The sequence below is a fragment of the Vombatus ursinus genome, unplaced genomic scaffold (genome assembly GCF_900497805.2).
Source record: "Vombatus ursinus unplaced genomic scaffold, bare-nosed wombat genome assembly UNPS02014786.1, whole genome shotgun sequence".
Lineage (NCBI taxonomy): Eukaryota > Metazoa > Chordata > Mammalia > Diprotodontia > Vombatidae > Vombatus > Vombatus ursinus.
The window spans coordinates 29,535,427-29,555,915 of NW_020954564.1; the positions used below are offsets into that span (position 1 = coordinate 29,535,427).

The window sequence follows — 20,489 nt, forward strand, 5'->3', positions numbered from 1 at the left end:
TGAAGTTTCAGGTGAATTATGGTCCCTAATTTGATGTTCTTCTTATAATAGAATTAGCTCCATAAGGTTTGAGTTGGTTTTCACCACATGAACAAGTTATTGGAAAACCAAATTTAGGAAGCTGTACTAAACTGTATCAAATCTTGTTACTGGCAGATTTTAGCAGAATTATCGAGGGAATCTATGTAAGTGTCCTGAAACCAGAGAAGTGGATCAGCTTGAAGGAGCTTCCTCCAGAGCTGTCCTGAGAGCAAAGCCTATTCCAGAATTTCCAAGGGAAGCTGTTTCCAGGGATCAGACAACTATATATGACAGCTGGGACTCCAGATGAAATGTGCTGATTAAATGGACATTGGGGGTGGATTACAAGGAGCCTTAATGTTATTTAACATTGATAGTCATTATTGTATCATATTGGCTTTTTTGTTTCATGATGCTGATGTTTGCTTGGAAGAGAGGTATTCCCTAATTCCTTTTATTTATTTTTCAAGGAGCAGAGCCATTCTTCCTGCAACTTTTGGTTAGCTGAAATCTATTTTCTGTTTTTATTAACCTCACCTGATCAAAACCTGACTTAACTGTTTGATATTCCTCAGGTGGAAGCCAAAAGGAAATTTGAAGCTCACCAAAAGGAAATCTGAAGCTCCCCAAAATGATTTAATTATTACCCTAGTTAACTATATAAGAGAGAATTTCTCTAACCCTAGTTACCTCGGTGATACATAAATCTTCCCTCTCAATCAGTCCATTGTGAGCCCTCTAACTAGTTTAATCTGTAACCTGACTTAGTTTACCTATAGAGTCTGGTTAATAAGGTTTGTCTCTTTAAGGGATATATAAGATTATGACTCTCCTTAACTAAAGTTTGTTCAGTTTTTATGACATTGAAAGAAATATAGGTTTGTGATTTTTTTGGTGATATTACTGTCCACAATGCACCTGTTTCTTGATTGTAAGTTTATGTTCCTTGACTTAAAACCCCTGACTTAAAACCCCTGACTTACTCGAATTGACCCCTCTGAGTATAAGACATTGGGGAAAGTTTGTCACCAATCTGGCCCCTGCCCACTTAAATGATTTAAATCAAGCTTTAGACAAGATAGATAATAAGGAGGATGATTCCATTGATTCAGTTTGTTTTAATGAACTCCCTTTGATAACTCAGCTTTTTACTTCTGTAATTATGCTTTCACTACTATGAGAATATCAGACTTGGAAAAGTCCAAAGGAGGAAGTTGTAGGAAAAAAATGATTCATTATATTGTTTGGAAAAATCATTATACTATTTAAATCCAACTTGATATGACCTGTACCCAGAATGTCTCCTGACCCCAGTAACTCTCTAGGAATGCTGGAGATGGCTACAAGGTATGTTGGGTTCTCCCAGGTCCTGGATCTACCCAAAACATTCTTGTTTGGAGTCTCCATGCCCAGGACTTGTTTAGGGTCCATCCAAGATTGTGTTTTGTGTTCCCTTTGGATGACTGTGTGCTGTATCTTTATCAAATGATTTGTGTGTGACTCTTGGGCAGAAACCTTTGTCAAAATCCTGCATGATATAAATCTACCAGAACCTGGAGGGGGGAAGCCACACCTCCTTTCCAGCTTGCTCTCCTCTACCGAAGGACCTAATAAATTACTTTCTAAAAGTCTTTCAGATTTTGGGGTCTATTCTCACAAACAATAGCCAGTGCCTCTGCAAAGGCCCTGAAGCAATACAGGGTACAGAAATTTGGCTGGAATATAGCGAAAGTAACGAGCAATGAGTCGGGAAGTATAATTTGAAACCAAATTATGAGGAGCTTAGGAAGAAACAGAAGAGTTTATATTTTATCATGGAGGCAATAAAGGAGCCATGAGTGGATGGTGACATGGTTGGATCTGCACTTTAGGAATATATGTGTGGTGGCCAAGTGGAGGATGCATTGGAAGGCAGAGAGACCAGCAGTGCCAGAGTGGTTAGAGGGCTAGTCTTGGAATCAGGAAACGCTAGATTCTATTCTCACCTCTCACACATACTAGCTACTTGACCACATTTATTTAACTCATTTCCCACCAACTGCATTCTTTGGATTGGACTCCATCATGATTGTGGCTCCCAGGAAATCTCATCATCCCCAGGAATCTCCTCCAGTGAGATTGCATCAGCTTTGGTATTTACACCTCTTACCCTCAGCCTCTCTGATTGGAGGGCTGAAGGATGGAGCAAAGTACTCCCCTCAAAGCCTCTATTTAAAGAGGGGTTCCCAAACCAGTCAACTTTTCATTTCCACACTCCTTGAATTAGATTCAATCCTGCTACCTTCTTTCCAGCCCCCATTCAGCTTCCTTTTGCACATTATCTTGCCCCATTGGATTATAAACTCCTTAAGGGCAGGGGCTGTCTTTCTTTTTCTTATTTGTGCTCCCAATGCTTAGCACAGTGTCTGGCACATAATAGGCATTTAATAAATGCTTATTCATTGACTGACTGACTGACTGATTTAACTCTCAGTGCACTAGGCAACTCTCTGAGACTGAGTTACAGATAGCTTGCTGATATCCATCACTGGCAGGAGCTTACACAACAAAAATTCCCTATACCAATAAAAACACAGTTTTGAATCCCTTTACCAAAATACCCCATACACCAAGCATACACACACACACACACACACGCACTCATTTCATATACACACTCACTAGGAAAAAACCCTAAAGGTTTGAATAAAGGCAACATAAGGCTACATTTTCTGCCTGTGAAATCTGAGGGTCAAGATTAGAGAAGAAACATAAGGAAATGCAATTCCTCACTGATGTTATGAATAAGAAGGGGGGGGAATATATTCAGAACACTTACTAGTGATGTAGTGAGTTCTAGCTTTAAAGTTGTGTGGACAAGAAACATCACAACAGTAGATAAAGTTGGTGCAATGAACAAGATGGCAGTGTTGAGACTCTGAAGAAATCCAAATTTTTCCAATAATTTCTGCTCCTTACTTCTTAAAGCTTAAAGACAAAAAAAAAAAAAAAAGACAAATGCGTAATAATCCCGAGTATTGCAGGTAAGAGTTTGAATAACTCTGAAGGATCTAAGATTTAAACAAGATTGACATTATAAGACTCTATATGAAAACATGGCCTTTTCATACCTTTAATGATGGCTGAAAATGGTTGTTCCCAAGAGTACATTTTAATCAGCTTAATGCAGGTGAGAATTTCACTTGTGATTCGGATTCGCTTATCACTGACCTTAGCAGTCTGATGGTGTAACCTCACAATAATCTTGGTCAAAAACCCCTGCAATTGGGATGGAATGATATTGTTCAGAAATCACTAAGACAATTTTTTAAAGCAAGGTGGAGAGTTTTGTCTTATGCATAGGGGTGGTCAGAGCTGTTCCTGAAGAGAAATTCTAGAACTTGATTTAGAACCCTAATCTGACTGTACTGGGAGAATCAAGTTTAGTAATCCTAAATTCCAGGTTCCCCTATAGGGTACTGAGTTATGTTGTGCATTTTGCTGTCCTTAAAGATAAGAATAGTTCTCTATAGATCACTTCTGGAAAATCTGTTAAAATTTTTTGTTCTCTTTCCAATTTTAGTTGAAAAAAGTACTTGGGATGATCTGGTTTAATTGGCTCTCACATCAGGCTTTCTACAGACTCTGTTTTTCACTGTTCTTTTTAAGTGTTACTTTTCATAATCTTTCATCCTTTTGTGTAACATTTTGCAAACAAGTTTATATTTTTAACTGGTGGTGTCCTGGGCTGCACTTTGTAATAAAGCCAAGTGATTGCTGAATGAGATAGTATGTAGGATCTTTTGGGATCCTGATTGTGGTAACTGTTTATATCAGTTAATAAACTTCCATGGGAAATTGTAATATCAGAATCAACGTCTTTTCCCATGTCCATTCCCCCCCCTTTTTTTTCAGCATCACTAGCTTGATTAAATGGGTCATTCAGGAGTTATTAAACTTTCATGTAGTGTCCTATCTTTTCTAATTTATTGTTTACTTTGCAATAAATAGTCAATCTGCACACAGATGTATGATTTGGAAATGGCTTTCATATCATCAACCACATATTTCTTACCTGTTAAGATATAGTGAATTTTATCCTTTCAGATATAATATTAGCTTCAATAGCCTCTGTTATTATATCTCTAGGAGGTTTTAGAATCTTGAAGAATGACAAATTAACTGCTACTTTCTAAGGAATCATCAGTAAGTATGCAAGTTCTAACTTTTATTTATGAAAAGTTTATGAGCAGATGGGGAATACTCATTATTTGTAAAGAGACTGATTTTTAACCATCATTTGAAAAGCAATTGATTTTTAACTGACATTTGTAAAGATACTGTTTCCTGTTATGACCGGAGAAAAATTGTGAGAAGACAGAGAAAAACCATATTCTCTAAGAGAATGGAGTTCAACTTTTATATCTTTTGGATAAATTTTATATTTTATGAATAAATAAGGTTTCTTGAGAGACTTTAGCTGCTATCTAATGAAGCTGAATGATGGCACTGTTTCAGAAGTAAGAAGAAATCAAGAGTAGACATTCTTGGACTAGGGGACCATAGACTCTTATCTTCTTATAGATAAAATATTTCAAATAATTATTTGTCTTTGTGCTATTCTTTGTTAACCTAATAAATTATGTAGTCAGAACCTGACATTTATTTAAACCTAGACAATTAGGAGTTTTGATAAATGAAGAGATATGAGCAACTGCTAATGAAAAAAGAAGTTGATAGGTTTTAGGGCTGGAAGAGACCTTAGAGGCCATGTAGTCCAATACCCTCATTTTACAGATGAGGAAACTGAGGCCCAGAGAGGTTAAGTGACTTGCCCAGGGTCACAGAGCTAATAAGCATCTGAAGCAGAATTAGAAGCCCAATCTTCATGCTTCCAGTTACAGTACCCTACCCACTACATCAAGATTTCTCCAGTTAATTAAATAAGTAATATTTAATAAACTGGAGTAGGAGACTCAGAGATAACTGTTCAGTGAATAATAAAAAGTTTACAGTTTTAATAATTAATAAAGAAATATCCAAACATATCTCCTGCATCATCTGAAGATGAGGGTGAATATGAATGAGTTAAGTAGGACTGAGGCATTATCATTCCATGTAGGCTACAACTGAGTGTGGTCAAAATTAAAATACTGTTATGCTTACTTTACATAGAATTTCACAGTTACAAAATACTTCATACATCTTTTCTCTTATGATCTTTATAACAACCTTGTGAGGCAGCAAGGACAACTGATGGTGTCCCCATAGTATAGAAGTGGCAGTACTGGTATTTGAACCCATGTCTTTTAACTGTAAGTCAAGGACTGTGCTCCCTACAGTTCACTACTGCTCATGAACAGAATTCGATTTAGCAAGTACTTAATAAGTGCCTGCTCCTTACAAGGCACCATGCTAAGTTTTGTTGGATAAAATGAAATCTCAACTATACTGAAATACAGTAGTCAGGAAACATTTCTCCCCAAAATGTGTCTAGGGTGCCAGGGCCCCAAGAGCTAACCTAGTGAGGCAGTCCAACAGAGAGTGGTTTAAAAGAAAGTACATTACCTGCAGGGGAAACATCAGGAGGTAGCTGGTGATTCCTAGGAGCGCTGTAGGACCAAGAGTGAGGTAAGTGGAAACAGAAGTAGCAATTACTGTTCCAAATGCAAGAATAATCAGAGGACCAAAGCAAGCCCCTTCAAATAGGTGATTGACATCACTGGCAAAAAAGCTAATGACCTGCAATATAAGAATACATGAATGTATGGGAGTCCACAAATGTACCGAGTAAGGGATTCAATTCTCTCTATTGGAGATAGAAAGGTCTTCTTAAATCTTCTAGGGGTAAAGAAGAAAAAGATTCTTTTTGCCACATGGTCTTTTTTCCTTCAGTTCCAGCATAAACCTAGAAGAAACACACTCATATTTCCCTACAGGTGCAAGGAATGAGCAAAAATAGAATCCAGAAAGAAAAGACTTTTTTATTATGTCATTCCCTAGCTCAAAGACCTGCAGTGGGTATTTTTAAAACTACCCATTAGATCAACTCTCCCTCAGACTCCTCAGGTTACCAGTTGGCTTCCTTCTCCTCTTCTCTAATTAATATCCACTAGCCTGAAACTTATCTCCACTGCTGCTACTCTGACCAAGCTAATCTCCTCATCTTACATGTCTCTTATTCTTCTGATGCCCTCTTCTATGCGTCCATTCATACCTGTTTCAAGTACTCTCCCCTTTCCCTCTTCCTCTTTCCTTAGCCTCCCCAATCTTCAATATCAAGCTCATAACATCTCTAAAAGTATTTCCTGATCAATTCAACCCATAAGGATTTTCCCCTTATTTTGTATTCCTTGGCTGTTACATATATGGTCTGTATTAAACCTATCAATCACCTTTGTTGCTCATGTATTTACCTGAGATGAGTCTCAAATTGTTTAATACTTGTGTAATACTTGTTTTGTTTGTTGTCACTTTCACATGGCAACAGATATTGATTATATCCATATATGTATGGATTTTAAATTTATGTTGCTATGTTTTATTACTGCCATCCTTATATTTATTAGAACTAGAATTTTATGTGATATAGAGTTCCTATTCCTACTCTTTAGGAATTTATTTTGTTACCTGCAGCAAATTTGATCTCAGTACTACCAGCATGACTCACTCCACTGGTATCCTTCAGCTGAATATCATGGGGGATTATGTGGCCAGTTATTTTGACTTCTGTTAATAACAATATGACTTCATATACTTCATAATAATATGACTTATAATAATAAAATGATTTCTGTTAATAATAATAACTTTGATAGCACTTAAGGTTTACAAAACACTTTATATACATGATCTCATTTGATCTTCATAACCCTGTAAAATAGGTAAGAGAAATACCATTCTACCTAGCATGTAGAAGAGGAAGTTGGAATTCATAAAGAAGTAATTTATCCAAGGTAACGCAGTAAGTAAATGATAGAATTAGTCAATTCATAAACATTTACAAAGCCCTTACTATGTACCAGGCACTGTGCAAAGCATTGGGGATACAAAAAGAGTCAAAAGACAGTCCCTGTCTTCAAAAAGCTTACAATCAGGACTTAAAGGAAGGTTTTCTGATTCCCAAGTACAGCATCCCTTCCATAAAACCACTGATGTTTCCCCAAATAGACTATACATTTTTTGTGGGCAGGGACCATGTCTTGTACTTACTTTGTGTCTCCTCCTGATCCCACTGACATTCCCACCAACTCTTTTTCACTCAGTGCTGTTATATGGCTGGCACTCAATAATTGCTTATGGAATGAACTGTTTTCTTTTAGAGTCACTACCTGATTCTTTTTAAGTCATGCTTCCAATTTATTTTAGGACCACCCTGGTTGTTCTTGTGTTCCTATGATGGGCCATGGACTCAGGCTTTAACAATTTAAAGGACTTTTGGAAAATCTATTCTGAAATAGGATTCTAGCTATGGAAAGTTCCTACTCCTCTTCTTTGTTAACATGTCTGTGGAAATCAATGCAGATTTAAGTGGAGTCCTCTTCTGGGCTCTACTAGGAGGTATCTGGCCAGCTCCTTTAACTTTTAGTCAAGCCTAAAAGGAGGTGTGTCCATCTTCCATGCCCAGAAACTAATAGAAACCACTGTGAGCCACAGGGAGAACTCTTCCGAGAGTGGAGATGCTCTTCTGATCCCTCTTATTTCTACTGCCTTCCCTCTGTTGATTATCTCCAACTTATCCTTATTCAGCTTCTTTATACATAATTGTTTATGTGTTGCCTCCCCCAATAGACTGTGAGCTCTTTGAGAGCAGGGACTGTCTTTTGTTTTTCTTTGAATCCTTAGAACTTAGCACAGTGCCTGAAATATAGTCCATGCTGAATAAATGTTTATTGACTACTCGTTGACTGAGTGCCAGGGGAAGAAAAGAAGGAAGATGGGAAGAAAAGATGCTTACTAGATTCACATCAAGTGTATTCAAGCTCCATAGACCCAAATGGTATCTTATAGACATAGACAAATCATAGTGATGACATTGGCATTATCAAATGGCACTTGAGATAGCTATTTAATGCCTGTTTCCACTCCTTACCACAAGACTTAATTATTTTAGCTTTCTCTCTTCTTCCTTCTTCCCTTCTTCCCTGCCCCTTTCCTCTTCTCCTCCATTCCCTTTGTTTCTCCTCTTAAGATTCTACTTAATCATATGCACCAACAATACATCTTGACTCCACAATCCAACTCTGTGGAGCAGCTGTGGACACTTTCATTGGCAGACAAAGAGTACTGGAATTAGAGGATACGGCTTCAAATCTCACTTCTGATGCATAGTCTTTGTGCAACCTTGGGCATTTTGCTCTGGGAGGCTCTGGGAGCCTCAACTTCCTCATCAAGAAAATGAAAAGGTTGGACTAGTTGTCCCTTGAAGCCCCTTCAAGCTCTAGATTTATGATCCTAAGAAATGTAGTAAAAAATACTTACCTCTCCAACAGAGATATGGGTTAAAGACCGAGATTCCATGAGCTTTTCAAAAGCCAGTGAACATGTGGCTGTTTTCAACCTTATCCCAGTTCGATGGTTGATTACCCAACACGCACATGAACTGAAAGACTTGAGACACTCAGTGAAGAAAAGAGCAAAGCAGAGTCCGATGCTATAGGAAAGACTCCTTGACACATCTACACCGTTTTCAAGGATCTTTGGCACAATTACCACCTAGGAACAAAAAGGAATTCTGTATAGCAAAGGTCTTGCAATATACCACTTTCCTGAGTTCCATCACTTCTGAAATATCAGAGTTTGTGGAAGTAAATGAAACTGCCAGAAATGCCAGGTTGCTTTAGACCCTTTTGTGTGTGTATGTGTGTGTGTCATAAACCTCATTAGTAGTTTGATGAAGCCTATGAATAATGTTTGTTGCAAACATTAATAATTAAAGAAAATTCTAAATTTCAAAATTAGAGGTTAGTGAAAATCAAGCTGTAATTTTTTTTCCCATTCAAGTTCACAGACCCTTAGGGAATGGGGTCTGTGGACCTAATGTTAAGAACTCTTGGTTTAATCCACGGGTGAGGAATCTGTGGCCTTGAGGCTACATGTGACCCTCTAGGTCCTCAAGTGCAGCCCTTTGACTGACTCCAAACTTCACAGAACAAATCCCCTTAATAAAAGGATTTTTTCTGTAAAACCTGGATCAGTCAAAAGGCCACACCAAGGGCCTAGTAGGCCACATGTGGCCTCAAAGCCACAAGTTCCCCACTCCTGGTTTAAACCAGTGGTACATCCAGGCCATTGTGCCTGCAGTGGTGATATTGAGGGACTGTTTATGAGAGAGTATGGTAGATATCCTTCAAACTGTCAGCCTCTAAAAGTGGAGAATCCTCCTAAGGTAATACTGAGCACCATGAAGAATTATTCTGGACAATACCAAGGCATTATTCACACTCCCAAAGAAAAAAATATTTCCCTAAGAGACTTAACATCGTTTCTAAAGCTGCATCATTGGCCAGACATTGTTAAAAACCTCAGGTGCCCTGTACTGGCTTCAGAACACCCTATGGATTCACCCAGGATTCAGAAATGGATTGTAGGAAACTCCAAGGCATTGCTTTTGAAATGAAGCTTGCTCAGTTTCTGCATTGTGCCCTCCCCTTAGACATGATGAAGTCCATTACTTACTGGTCCTAAGATACTCATAATATTGAAGAATATGCTTGCCAAGGCATCAAAGAAAATTCTTGTCCTCTGAAACTTGAAGAGCACGCGAATCACAGAAGCTTTTTCATAACCATATCTTGCAACTTCTTCTTCCCAGAGGTGTCTAAGCCTTTAAACAGAACCATACACCATGCACTTATCTGCATTTAAGGGGCAGTCAAACATTGCAGGCACTGCATGCTTGTTAGATTGGGTAGGGTCACTGTCCATTAGAGAGGCAGTGGGAGAGCAGAAAAAAGAGCACTGGGTGTGAAGTCAAGATCACCATGTTTCAAGTCCAAATTCTGCCTCTTACTAGCAGCTAGGTGGCACAAGAGAGCTGGGCTTAAAGTCAGGAAGACCTGCATTCAAATCCAACCTCAGGTACTCACTAGCTGTGTGACCCTGAGAAAGTCATTTAATCTCTGTCTGCCTCAGTTTCCTCAACTGCAAAATGGAGATAATGATAGCACCTGCCTCCCAAGGTGGTTGTGAGGATCAAATGAGATAATATTTGTAAAGCACTTAGCCCAGAGTCTGGCACATAGTAGGTGCTTAATAAATGTGTGTTTCCTTCCTTCCTATGTGAATTTTAGCTAGTCACTCAAACTCCCTAAACTTAAATGCCCTCATCTGTAAAAAGGGCAATAATAAAAGTAGGTTGTATGGAGTCTAGGAAGATCTAGATTCAAACCCCACCTCAGACACCCACTAGCTATGTGACTCTAAGCAAGTCACTTAACTTATCTAGGCCTTAGTTTCCTCATCTGAAAAGTGACAGGTTGAACTCAATAGCCCCTGAAATCTTTTTTAGGTTTAAATCTATGATCTTCTAATACTAGACTTACCAAGATGTTGTGAGGATCAAAGAGGATAATGTGTTTATTGGGCTATATGACTGTAAGATCCCATTATCTTCTCTTCACCAAACTCCGACTCCCAGCATGAAGCTGACCCCAGAGCCCAAAGTCTGGCAGGTTAAACTGAGCTGGAAAGACTACAAAGCACTCTGCAAACATTAAAGTGTTTTTTAAATGAATAATGACCTAAGTGATGACAACAACTGTGTGTCCATCATCAGAACACTAGCCTGGTAGAGTTGGAGAAATCCAAGACCAAAAATGTGCCTACCAGGGGATAATTAATTTTTCAATCACAGCAAGTGACCCCACCTCTCTTGACCTCAGTTTCTTGATCTGAAAAGGAAGGGGGATAGGGGTTTGAATCAGATGACTCTTAAGTCCCTTCTAGCTCTAAATCCTATAAAATACCTATGAGACTCATGAATACCATCTGTTACGGCAAAGAGGGATTTTGGTCTGAGTTTGTTGAAGGAGCCTACAGTACTAGAAGTACAGAGGCTTAAAATATTTTTTTTAAAAAAGCATTTTCACCATCATCTTCATCATCATCATTATCACTATCATTTGTATGAAAAGAACCAGAGGAAGGTCTCTGGTATAGTGGGGAGATCCTCTATGGGATAGATGTGGAAAAGAATAGCAAAGAATGAGAAACTGTACATTGGTTGCAATCTGCACTGGTGGATAGGGTATTCACAGCAATGAGATCATTATTCTATTAAGTTATGGGTATTCTTATTCTTATTACAGAGTTTTTAAAGTCCACAAAGGATATGGCTGAGGACTTCTAGGCCTCTACAATAGATTTAGTGAGGTTCTGGGGTTGTGTCTACATCGTCCAGAGACATCAAATGATTTGCAAAACTCCCTCACAACAAGCATTGTAACTTCTTTTCTACAGTTACCCTCATCTGACAGTTTTTTCTCTACCTCTCATGAAAGCAAAGGATCAGAAGTTATCACCCCTCCCAAAAAAATATAGCACTACTGTAAGATAATGGTATCTTACAGTCATATAGCTCAATAAATACATTATCCTCTTTGATCCTCACAACATCTTGGTAAGTCTAGTATTAGAAGATCATAGATTTAAACCTAAAAAAGATTTCAGGGGCTATTGAGTTCAACCTGTCACTTTTCAGATGAGGAAACTAAGGCCTAGATAAGTTAAGTGACTTGCTTAGAGTCACATAGCTAGTGGGTATCTGAGGTAGGGTTTGAACCTAGGTCTTCCTAGACATCCTAGCATTCTATCCACTATACCATACAACCTACTTTTATTATTGCCCTTTTTATAGATAAGAGCATTTAAGTTTGGGGAGTTTGAGTGACTAGCCAAAATTCACATTGGAAGGAAGGAAACAAACATTTATTAAGCACCTACTGTGTGCCAGACACTGGGCTAAGTGCTTTACAAGATTAGTGCTGATACACCCAAGCAGTCTGTTGTTAAACTGTGTGTTCATTGTCAGAATTCTCTTTATACACCCCAACTCTAAATGATTGAAGTCATAAGTGGTTATTTTGATAATAAGCATCCCCAAAAGGCTTCAAGTTTGAGTCGTTATGGAAAACTCGGGGCCTCCACATAGAAGGTACCAGGTAAGGAAGACATTGGAACAGTACCTGTAAACCAAAATTTTCCCGATCAAAGACTGTCTGCATACGATGTATCAAATCAAGTTAGGACAGTAGATTAAATGCCTTCAATTTACTTTCCAAAGCAGTTTCACAACAATTATTTCATTCCTATAACAGTCTTCTATGCAGAAGGTGGAATGGATAATACCATTCCCATTTTACAAAGGAGGAAACTGAAGCAGAATAAAGCTAAGTGATATGTCTATGGCTTTATCTCCCGACTACTGGTTCAGAGTTCTAATCAAATGTCTGCTCCAGAAGTGATTATTAAATGATACTTAAGAGAGGTGTTCTAAACTAGAAGATGGAGGATTCCTTCTTTTGCCTTTGGGGAATATGCCCTATCTACCACCCTAGAGGTCTCTTGCCCACCATTCCATCAAGAACAACCACTCCAGTCAACAGGGTGAGTTTTCCATTATCAGTGTTACCTTTTAGAGTTCCTTTCTGAGGTGTCATATTTGGATAGAGAAGGCAGAGTGCATTCATTTAGGTGTTTCCGGAAGCCCTGGATCATGAGACGGGTTAGCCACGCATTGGTGAGGTAGGAGAACAAGCCAGCGTCATCCAAAGGATGAGCAGTGGAGGACCTGTGGAAGAAGTCAGAAGAAACAGGATCGCCTTGTTAATCAGGCCTTCATCCTACCCTTGAAAGCTAAAGGAAAGCTAAGGCTGAGTTGTACTATCACTAGGGGTCTTCAGGCACAGGGAATGATGAGTGTCACCAGTGCTGCAAAGGGAATTCATTTCCCAGTAGCAGTTGTATCAGATGACCTTTCATTATGAAAAATGTAGAGAGTCTGTGCTTCTGCTTTTATAGGGAAGATGGGAGGGGCTTTTATAAACCTTTGTCATAAAGCAGCCTATCCCTTTCTGAAAGACTCCCTGTGTCCCTGGAGCCTACCCACCCAAGTAACCATAGTTTTCCAACCTGTGGCCTTTTCTACACCAAATCTTCAAAAATTCCCAGTATGCATGGTGATGATGCAATGGGAGAACACGGGGTATGGGAGGAAGGTTGGAGGATCTGTAGTTCTGTGGGAGTCTTGGTGACCAGGGCTGGAGCAGAACTTTGGATAGATATCTAGTGAAGAAACTGAACTGACTTTCCTGATCTCTTGACTAAAAACCTAAACATTGTATTCCTTCTTTGCCAGTTAAGGAAGAGCTCTTTTGAAATAGGATTTTTTTTTTTTGGTAGACAATAATATAGGGATCAGATACAGACAAAGCATTTGTGTATCTAAGTAAAATTTGAAACTTGGGCACCTTTGCATTTGAAAATCACCCCCATCTATGATGTTCCATCCATGAGAGGCAAAAATATTCAGTGACAACTACAGTTTTACTAATCCTCCAATGCTATTAAATGTATTACATTTTCAGGCAACAAAAACAATATTAAAAGTGTCCCTTGATCAGTCTTCTCCCCGCTCTTTCCCCCATGGTACACACTAAGTAGTTGTCTCCTCCTAGGATCTCTTTCTTGGGTACATATAGACAGTGGGTGAGGTGGCCTTTGTCATAAAGTACCTCCTTTATGGAATAAGTTCATTTGTCCCTTTCTAGAAAATTCCCTTTAGCTTTGGTACTCGCCCACTCAAACAATCACAGTTTTTCATATTTTGACCCTTTTCACCTCAAAACTCTCCAGGACATCTATGTGATATGGCATTTATGCAGATTGAAGTGTTGGGTGGGGAGGAGGTAGCAGAGTTAGAAGGATCATGGTCTGTAGTGCTGCTGGCACCCAGAGCTGCTACACAGCTTCAGACAGATATCTAGTCATGGATGAAAGAATCTGAGAGAGCCAATACCCTTCCCCTCTCGTTTGCACTTATATTTTAATTTATATTGTGGTGATTACTGTCCCTGTCTTTGCTCTCCAGTTGCAACCTAAGCTCTTTGACAGAAAGAACAATTCCTTATATCATCTTTGTGCTGCCATTACCCAGGGCTTTGGATATTGAAGGCACTTTGTTGTGAGCCAGGACACAGTTGTGGAATTGGGGAAGCATGAGTTCATTCCCCATACCACCATCCAAGATTGTTGCAAGAAAAGATGTTATGGTATAGACCTGGGGCACTTTAGGCTAATTTTGCCCCTTTGTGGATTGATCCCCATGGGACCTAGCTATGGGCCCTTTGGACAAGAGAATGTCTTAAAAAAATATTTAGGAGTTTGGTGGAAAGCTCCCAAGACCCCAAGGAACCTCCTCACCTATGTCTTCTGACCTTCTTGCTGGCTCTCATTTGTTTTTCAGTCAAGTTAAGTCAATAAGCATTTATTAAGCATCTACTATGTGCCAGGCACTAGGCAAAGCACAGAAGATAAGAAGAAAGACAGAAACAGTCCCTAGGATCTCAACGGGCTCAAAGTCTATCTTCTGAACTACTTTTAATCTCTTTGGGAACTGCTTTTACCAGGCAATATTTGAATATATTTTTAATAAATTAATTGTTTGAACTCTGGGATAATTAGACGATATTTGTAAAGCACTCAGCACAGTGCCTGGCACATAGTAGGAACTTAACAACTGTTTGTTTCCTCCCTTGTCTCCCTTAGGCTCTCAGTGATCCACTGTACCAGAATCCAGGGACTCTTACACTTCAAGATTTATTGAATTAATGGAATTGGAAACTGAGGGAAATGACCCTATTGCTACTGAACCACTTACTTTGATTTGGTGCGAATTGGGATCATTGTTCTCCAAGCGGCGTGATATTTCCCATCTGAGAGGGCCTTCTGTGCTTCTGGCTTGTCATGAGGCCCTGGGCTCCAATAACTATCTCCAAGGGTGAATTTTTTCTTGGGGAAAATAAAAGTGTGAAGTTATGAATACATTTCTATGAGTCCCATCTGCCATTCCCACCCCCCTTTTCCCCATATAAGAATTGTCCTGGGGAAATGCAATGAGTATCTCTACATCTTGCTCTGCAATGAGGTAATGTGGCTTAGTATAAAGGCCACTGGACTGAGTCATCCTGACACTTGCTAATTTTGTAACTGTGGTAAATCACCGTGCCTATCCTGTGTAATACAGACCTGCTTCAGAATATTTTTTTGTGGCGATTGTGTTTCATAAACTTCAGAGTTCTAAGTAAGGAATAGGCCTTAGATAATAACAATTTCTAAGTATTATCTAAGGCCTCTTCCAAAGTAGACTCTAATATGCAAGAATCCAATCCATTTTAACAAGCATTAAGTGCCTTATCATTCTATTACCTTAACGTCCCCACCCATCAGGGGAAAGGATCTGATCTACTCACACACTCAAAGTTGTTGCTGTTTTTGCAGTTGTGTTTGACTCTTTGTGACCCCATTTGGGGTTTTCTTGGAGTGGTTTGCCATTTCCTTCTCCAGTTCATTTCACAGATAAGGAAACTGATGATTAAGTGACTTGCCCAGGGTCACATAGCTAATAAGATTCTGATGCTAAATTGGAATTCCAGGAGAGGAGTCTTCCTGATTCCAGGCCCAGCACTCCATCCATGGTACAATCTAGCTGCCCCACTTGCAAAATTACTGGGACTGTGAATATTTGCATTTTAAAAGCTGAGCCTAGAGACTGCAATTGTAAACCAAAGGAATGAACTACTGATGATGTCATTTTCGATACCATGAAAAGTCATGGAAATTTTTTTTTTTTTAGGCAATTGAGGTTAAGTGACTTGCCCAGGGTCACACAGCTAGTAAGTGTCAAGTGTTTGGTCTGAGGTCACATTTGAACTCAGGGCCTCCTGACTTCAGGGCTGGTGCTCTATCCACTGCCCCACCTAGCTGCCCCTCATGGAAATTTTTTTGAAAGGAATAGCTTCCTTTGATCTCATAGTAACAAACTAGGGGAGAGGGTAAAAGAGAAATAGATTTAGGCTTGATAAAGAGAAAATCTTCCTAACAATTAAAATGGAATATGCTGCTTCTGGAAGGAATGTTTCCTGTCACTGGAGATATTCAAAGAGGGGTTTATTGGAGATATTGAAGAAGGAGTAGGGGGTTAAATTCCTTCCAAACTGTGATTCTGTGATCATGTGAGCTTATCCTCTTTGAGTCCCACTTTCCCCATCTGAAAAATAAAGAGGTGGGCTTGATGTTCTTCAAGGTCCCTTCTAGCTTAAAAAGTCTATAAATCAGACCAGCCTTGGTAAAAGTAACCCAATTACAGGATTCCCTGCATGCATAGAAGCTACTTGCTGTGTGGCAACAGGGACCAGGGCATTCTTACGTAGGTAAGGCCATAAACCATGCTGTCCTCCATGTCCATTCCAAGGTTTATAGAGCCACCCATGGGGTTGGGACCCCAGTCTTTCCTTCTCCTGGGCATTTTCACTCAGTTCTGCCAATTCTTTCTTTCCTGGAATGAAAGATGCTGAAATGACAGAGAGGAATCTTTAGTGTATCCCATCCCAACTCAACAATAGTCTGGTTGCCTTTACAATGAAAGGAACCGGATAGGGATGTACAGAACTGGGTCGTCTCCTTATCCTCGCTTTCATTCATTCATTCATTCATTCATTCATTCATTCAGTAAACATTCATTAAGATTCCATTGTGTGCAGAGCCCTGATCTAGGCCACAAAAGTGAAAAAGGTTGGATAAGACTTAGTTCCATTTCTAGATTAAAGCTGAAGGTTATATAATAGGAAGCCAAGAGGGAAGGATCACAAGGGTAGCATTTTATGTATAAATTTATGTAAAGTTTGTGTAGAGGTGGGTGCATTTGCATGTGGCTAAGTAAACAGTACAGACAGGTGCTGCTTTGGGAAAAAACCTGATTAACTTGTGCTTAATGTGATGTGGAAAGCACCTTGGACCAGGAGTCAAACCTAAATTCTAATCCCAGCATTATCAAGTCATCTGTGGCTCTGGGCCTTGTTTTCCTTACTTATAAAATGAGGAATTTGGACTAGATCATCTTGTAGTTTCCCTAGTTCTCACCACCTCTTCCTAACTCAGAACCTACCACTAGAACTAGGAGTCAAATTTATATCTTGAAACTCACTTTTATACCCATAGCTCCCAACTCAAACCCCACAGGGCACATGTAAAGCTCCCCTTTCATCACTGCCAGGCTGCCTCCCCTTTCCAGGGCCTGGCTTTGTAATGGCTCTCTCTTGCTGATGGAGGGTTGGGGGAGAAGGGGTCAAAGACCAGATGCTTGATGTAATATCTCACCTACATTGTGCTTTAATATTTATAAAGCATTTTTCTTTCAACAGCCTCATGAGGTAGGTGGTACAAATATTACTATCTTCATCTTCCAGAAAGGGAAACTGGGGTCTGGAGAAGTAAGGTAGCATGTCCAAGGTCACACAGTGAATAAGTGCAGGGAGGAATGGAACTCTGATTCCCTTCACCAATGTTCTTTATATTGCAAGACCCAACATCCCCTAATAGCCCTGAGCTTGGAATCAGAGGTCCTGGATTTGAGTCTTGGGTCTGCATAGGGAGTACCTTGTGTCACCTTGGGCAAGTCACTTTCTTGTCTCTAGACCTCAGTGTGCCCTTCTGTAAAATGAGGGGGGTTGGACTAGTATCAGGGTTGAGGAACCTGCAGATTCAAGGCCACGTGTGGCCTTCTAGGTCCTTGAGTGTGGCCTTTTGATTGAATCCAAGTTTTACAAAACAAATCCTTTTATTGAGGGGGTTTGTTCTGTGAAGTTTGGATTCATTCAAAGAGCCATGCTTGAGGGCCTAGAAGGCCACATATGGCCTCGAGGCTGCAGGTTCCCCACCCCTGGACTAGATATTCTCTAAGGTCCCTCCCAGCTATAAAATCTAATGAAGTCCATTCTCCCAGGCTTTTAATTCTTTCCTTCTTTACTTCCACCTATTGACTTCCTTCCCAGCTAAAATTTCACCTCCTACAAAAACCTTTTCCAGTCCCTTTTAATGTTAGTGCCTTCCCTCTGTTGATTACCCCCATTTTATACTGTATATATTGTTTGTACATACAAGCATACCTCATTTCATTGTGTTTTGCTTTATTGGACTTTGCAGATAATTGTGGGGTTTTTTTTTTATGAATTAAAGATTTGTGGCAACTGTGCCTTGAGCAAGTCTATTGGTGTCATTTTTCCAATAGTATGTGCTCACATCTTGTTTCTGTGACATTTTGGTAATTCACAATATTTCAAGCTTTTTCATTATTATTATATCTATTATAGTGATTTGTGATCAATGATTTTTGATGTTACTATAGTAGTTCTTTCGGGGCACCACAAATCACTCCCATATAAGGCCTCGAACTTCACTGATTAATGTTGTGTGTATTCTGACTGCTCCAGCCCTCCAGCCATTCTGGTCTCTCTCCCTCTTCTTAGGCTTCCCTATTCCCTGACTGCAACAACATTGAAATTAAGCCAATTAATAATCCTACAATGGCCTCTAAGTGTTCAAGTGAAAGGAAGAGTCAATAGGTGCAGCAAACTTCCTAGTTGTCTTATTTTAAGAAATTTCCCCAGCCACCCCAGCCTTCAGCAACCACCACCTTGATCAGTCAGCAGCCATCTCCACGGAGGCAAAATCCTCCACCAGAAAAAAGATTACCACTTGCTGAAGGCTCAGATGATGGTTAGCATTTTTTTTTTTGCAATAAAGTATTTTTTAATTAAGGTTGGTACATTAATTTTAGACATAATGCTATTACACATTTTATAGACCACAGTATAGTGTAAACATAACTTGTAAATGCAAAGGAAAACAAAAAAATTGTGTGACTTGCTTATTGCATTGGTGGTTTAAAACTAAACCTACACTATCTCAGAAGTTTGCCTATAGTTGTCTGCATGTTTTTTTCTCCAGGGTTGTTGTGAGGCTCAAAAGATAATGGATACAAAGCACTTTGCAAACTTAAAAGCAATATATAAATGTCAAGTATCATTATTATTATTATTCTTGGCCTCCAATTTGGTGATTTCATTCCCTGAGCCTTATAAAGCACTCATTCTTGCTTAATTCAAGCCATAGAGGGGTGTGCTAGGAAATGATTAACAAGGGGAGAGGGGAAATGAATGTACATCCATCTTTAAGTATAATTTGCATTAACACTTTCTTAAATCTAGCCAATCAACAAAACAATAAACGGAGTCTTGAATTGTGGTTGATTGCCAATTTCTGAGATGTAAATGCTCACACGGAAAATACAGCTGACTCCAGCACACTCCCGTGTCTCTCTCAGCAGGCTGTGAGCTCCTTGACAGCAGGGGCTGTCTTTGCCTTCCTTAGCAGGTCCAGCGCTTAGCACAAAACTGGCACACAGTAGGCTTTTAATGTTCATTGACTAAGTCGTGACACAGTAGCAAACACGCTAGATAAGTCACTTTGCTTCAAGACCCAACTCCAATATTTAATTAATATATGTATAATCTTTGGCAAATCCCTTGCTGGGTTTCACTATTCTCCACTTTAAAATGAAGGTGACTAGACTGGATAACCTCTAAGATCACTCCCCGCTCGGGCATTTTGAAATTCCGCTTCTTTTATTAGGATAATTACGGCGATTGCAGCTTGCAGCGCAGCGCTGCCACAGCCTCGGAGTCCCAGCAGGGGGCAGGCGGCGCGAAGGGGCGGCGGCGGCGGCGGGGCTTGAGCCGTACCGCGGCCCGTAGCGCGGGGGCGGAAGCAGCTGTGGCTGCCCGCGGCTGTCCTCGGGTCCAACACTACCCGTCCCCTTCCGCTCTGACCTTCGCCTCGCCCGCGCAGTTGCCTCTCAGACTCGGCATCGCGGCCCCGGAGGGCCGGCTGGCCGCGGCCATGTCGTCCGTGAGCGCGATCCAGATCCCGAGCCGGCTGCCCCTGCTGCTGACCCACGAGGGCGTCCTGCTGCCCGGCTCCACGATGCGCACCAGCGTGGACTCGGCCCGCAACCTGCAGCTGGTGCGCAGCCGCCTGCTCAAGGGCACGTCGCTGCAGAGCACAATCCTGGGCGTCATCCCCAACACCCCCGACCCGGCCAGCGACGCGCAGGACCTGCCGCCGCTGCACAGGTAGCGCCCGCCCCCCAGCCGCGGCGGCCGCCTGCCGGGGAAACTGAGGCCCAGGGAGCGGAAGTGACGCGGCAGAGCCTCGCCGCCGCCCTCGCCCCCCGCCCCGCCCAGGCTCGGGACTTGGAGGCTTTTCTAGGCGGCCCTATAGGATGACCATAGGCCCAGGCTCAGCGTTTTACAGATAGGGAAACTGAGAGCCGGGGAGCAGGAGGGACGTTCCCCCAGCTGGCCAGTGCGGGGCACTGGGAGCAGATCTGGGAGATGCCCCACGGGTCACGTCGTCCGGTCCTCTTTTACAGA

At 40.7% G+C, this 20,489-nt stretch overlaps 2 protein-coding genes across 3 annotated transcripts in view; one reads left to right on the forward strand and one right to left on the reverse strand.

Moving 5' to 3' along the window:
• The window catches only part of ABCC11 (ATP binding cassette subfamily C member 11), a 71,433-nt gene extending 51,739 nt beyond the window's left edge, over positions 1 to 19,694 (reverse strand). For both annotated transcript variants that reach the window (XM_027867832.1, XM_027867831.1), the window contains exons 1-9: positions 19,337 to 19,694; positions 16,427 to 16,570; positions 14,879 to 15,009; positions 12,632 to 12,790; positions 9,679 to 9,826; positions 8,482 to 8,715; positions 5,569 to 5,742; positions 3,132 to 3,279; positions 2,840 to 2,988 (exon numbers count right to left, since the gene is read on the reverse strand). In XM_027867832.1, the coding sequence (XP_027723633.1) occupies positions 2,840 to 2,988; positions 3,132 to 3,279; positions 5,569 to 5,742; positions 8,482 to 8,715; positions 9,679 to 9,826; positions 12,632 to 12,790; positions 14,879 to 15,009; positions 16,427 to 16,525 (1,242 nt within the window). In that variant the 5' untranslated portion in view covers positions 16,526 to 16,570; positions 19,337 to 19,694. The remainder of the gene's footprint in view (positions 1 to 2,839; positions 2,989 to 3,131; positions 3,280 to 5,568; positions 5,743 to 8,481; positions 8,716 to 9,678; positions 9,827 to 12,631; positions 12,791 to 14,878; positions 15,010 to 16,426; positions 16,571 to 19,336) is intronic.
• A 247-nt stretch (positions 19,695 to 19,941) lies between these two features.
• Positions 19,942 to 20,489, forward strand: part of LONP2 (lon peptidase 2, peroxisomal) — a 116,411-nt gene continuing 115,863 nt past the window's right edge. Inside the window, exon 1 of the mRNA XM_027867581.1 lies at positions 19,942 to 20,189. Within this exon, the coding sequence (XP_027723382.1) occupies positions 19,957 to 20,189 (233 nt within the window). The 5' untranslated portion in view covers positions 19,942 to 19,956. The remainder of the gene's footprint in view (positions 20,190 to 20,489) is intronic.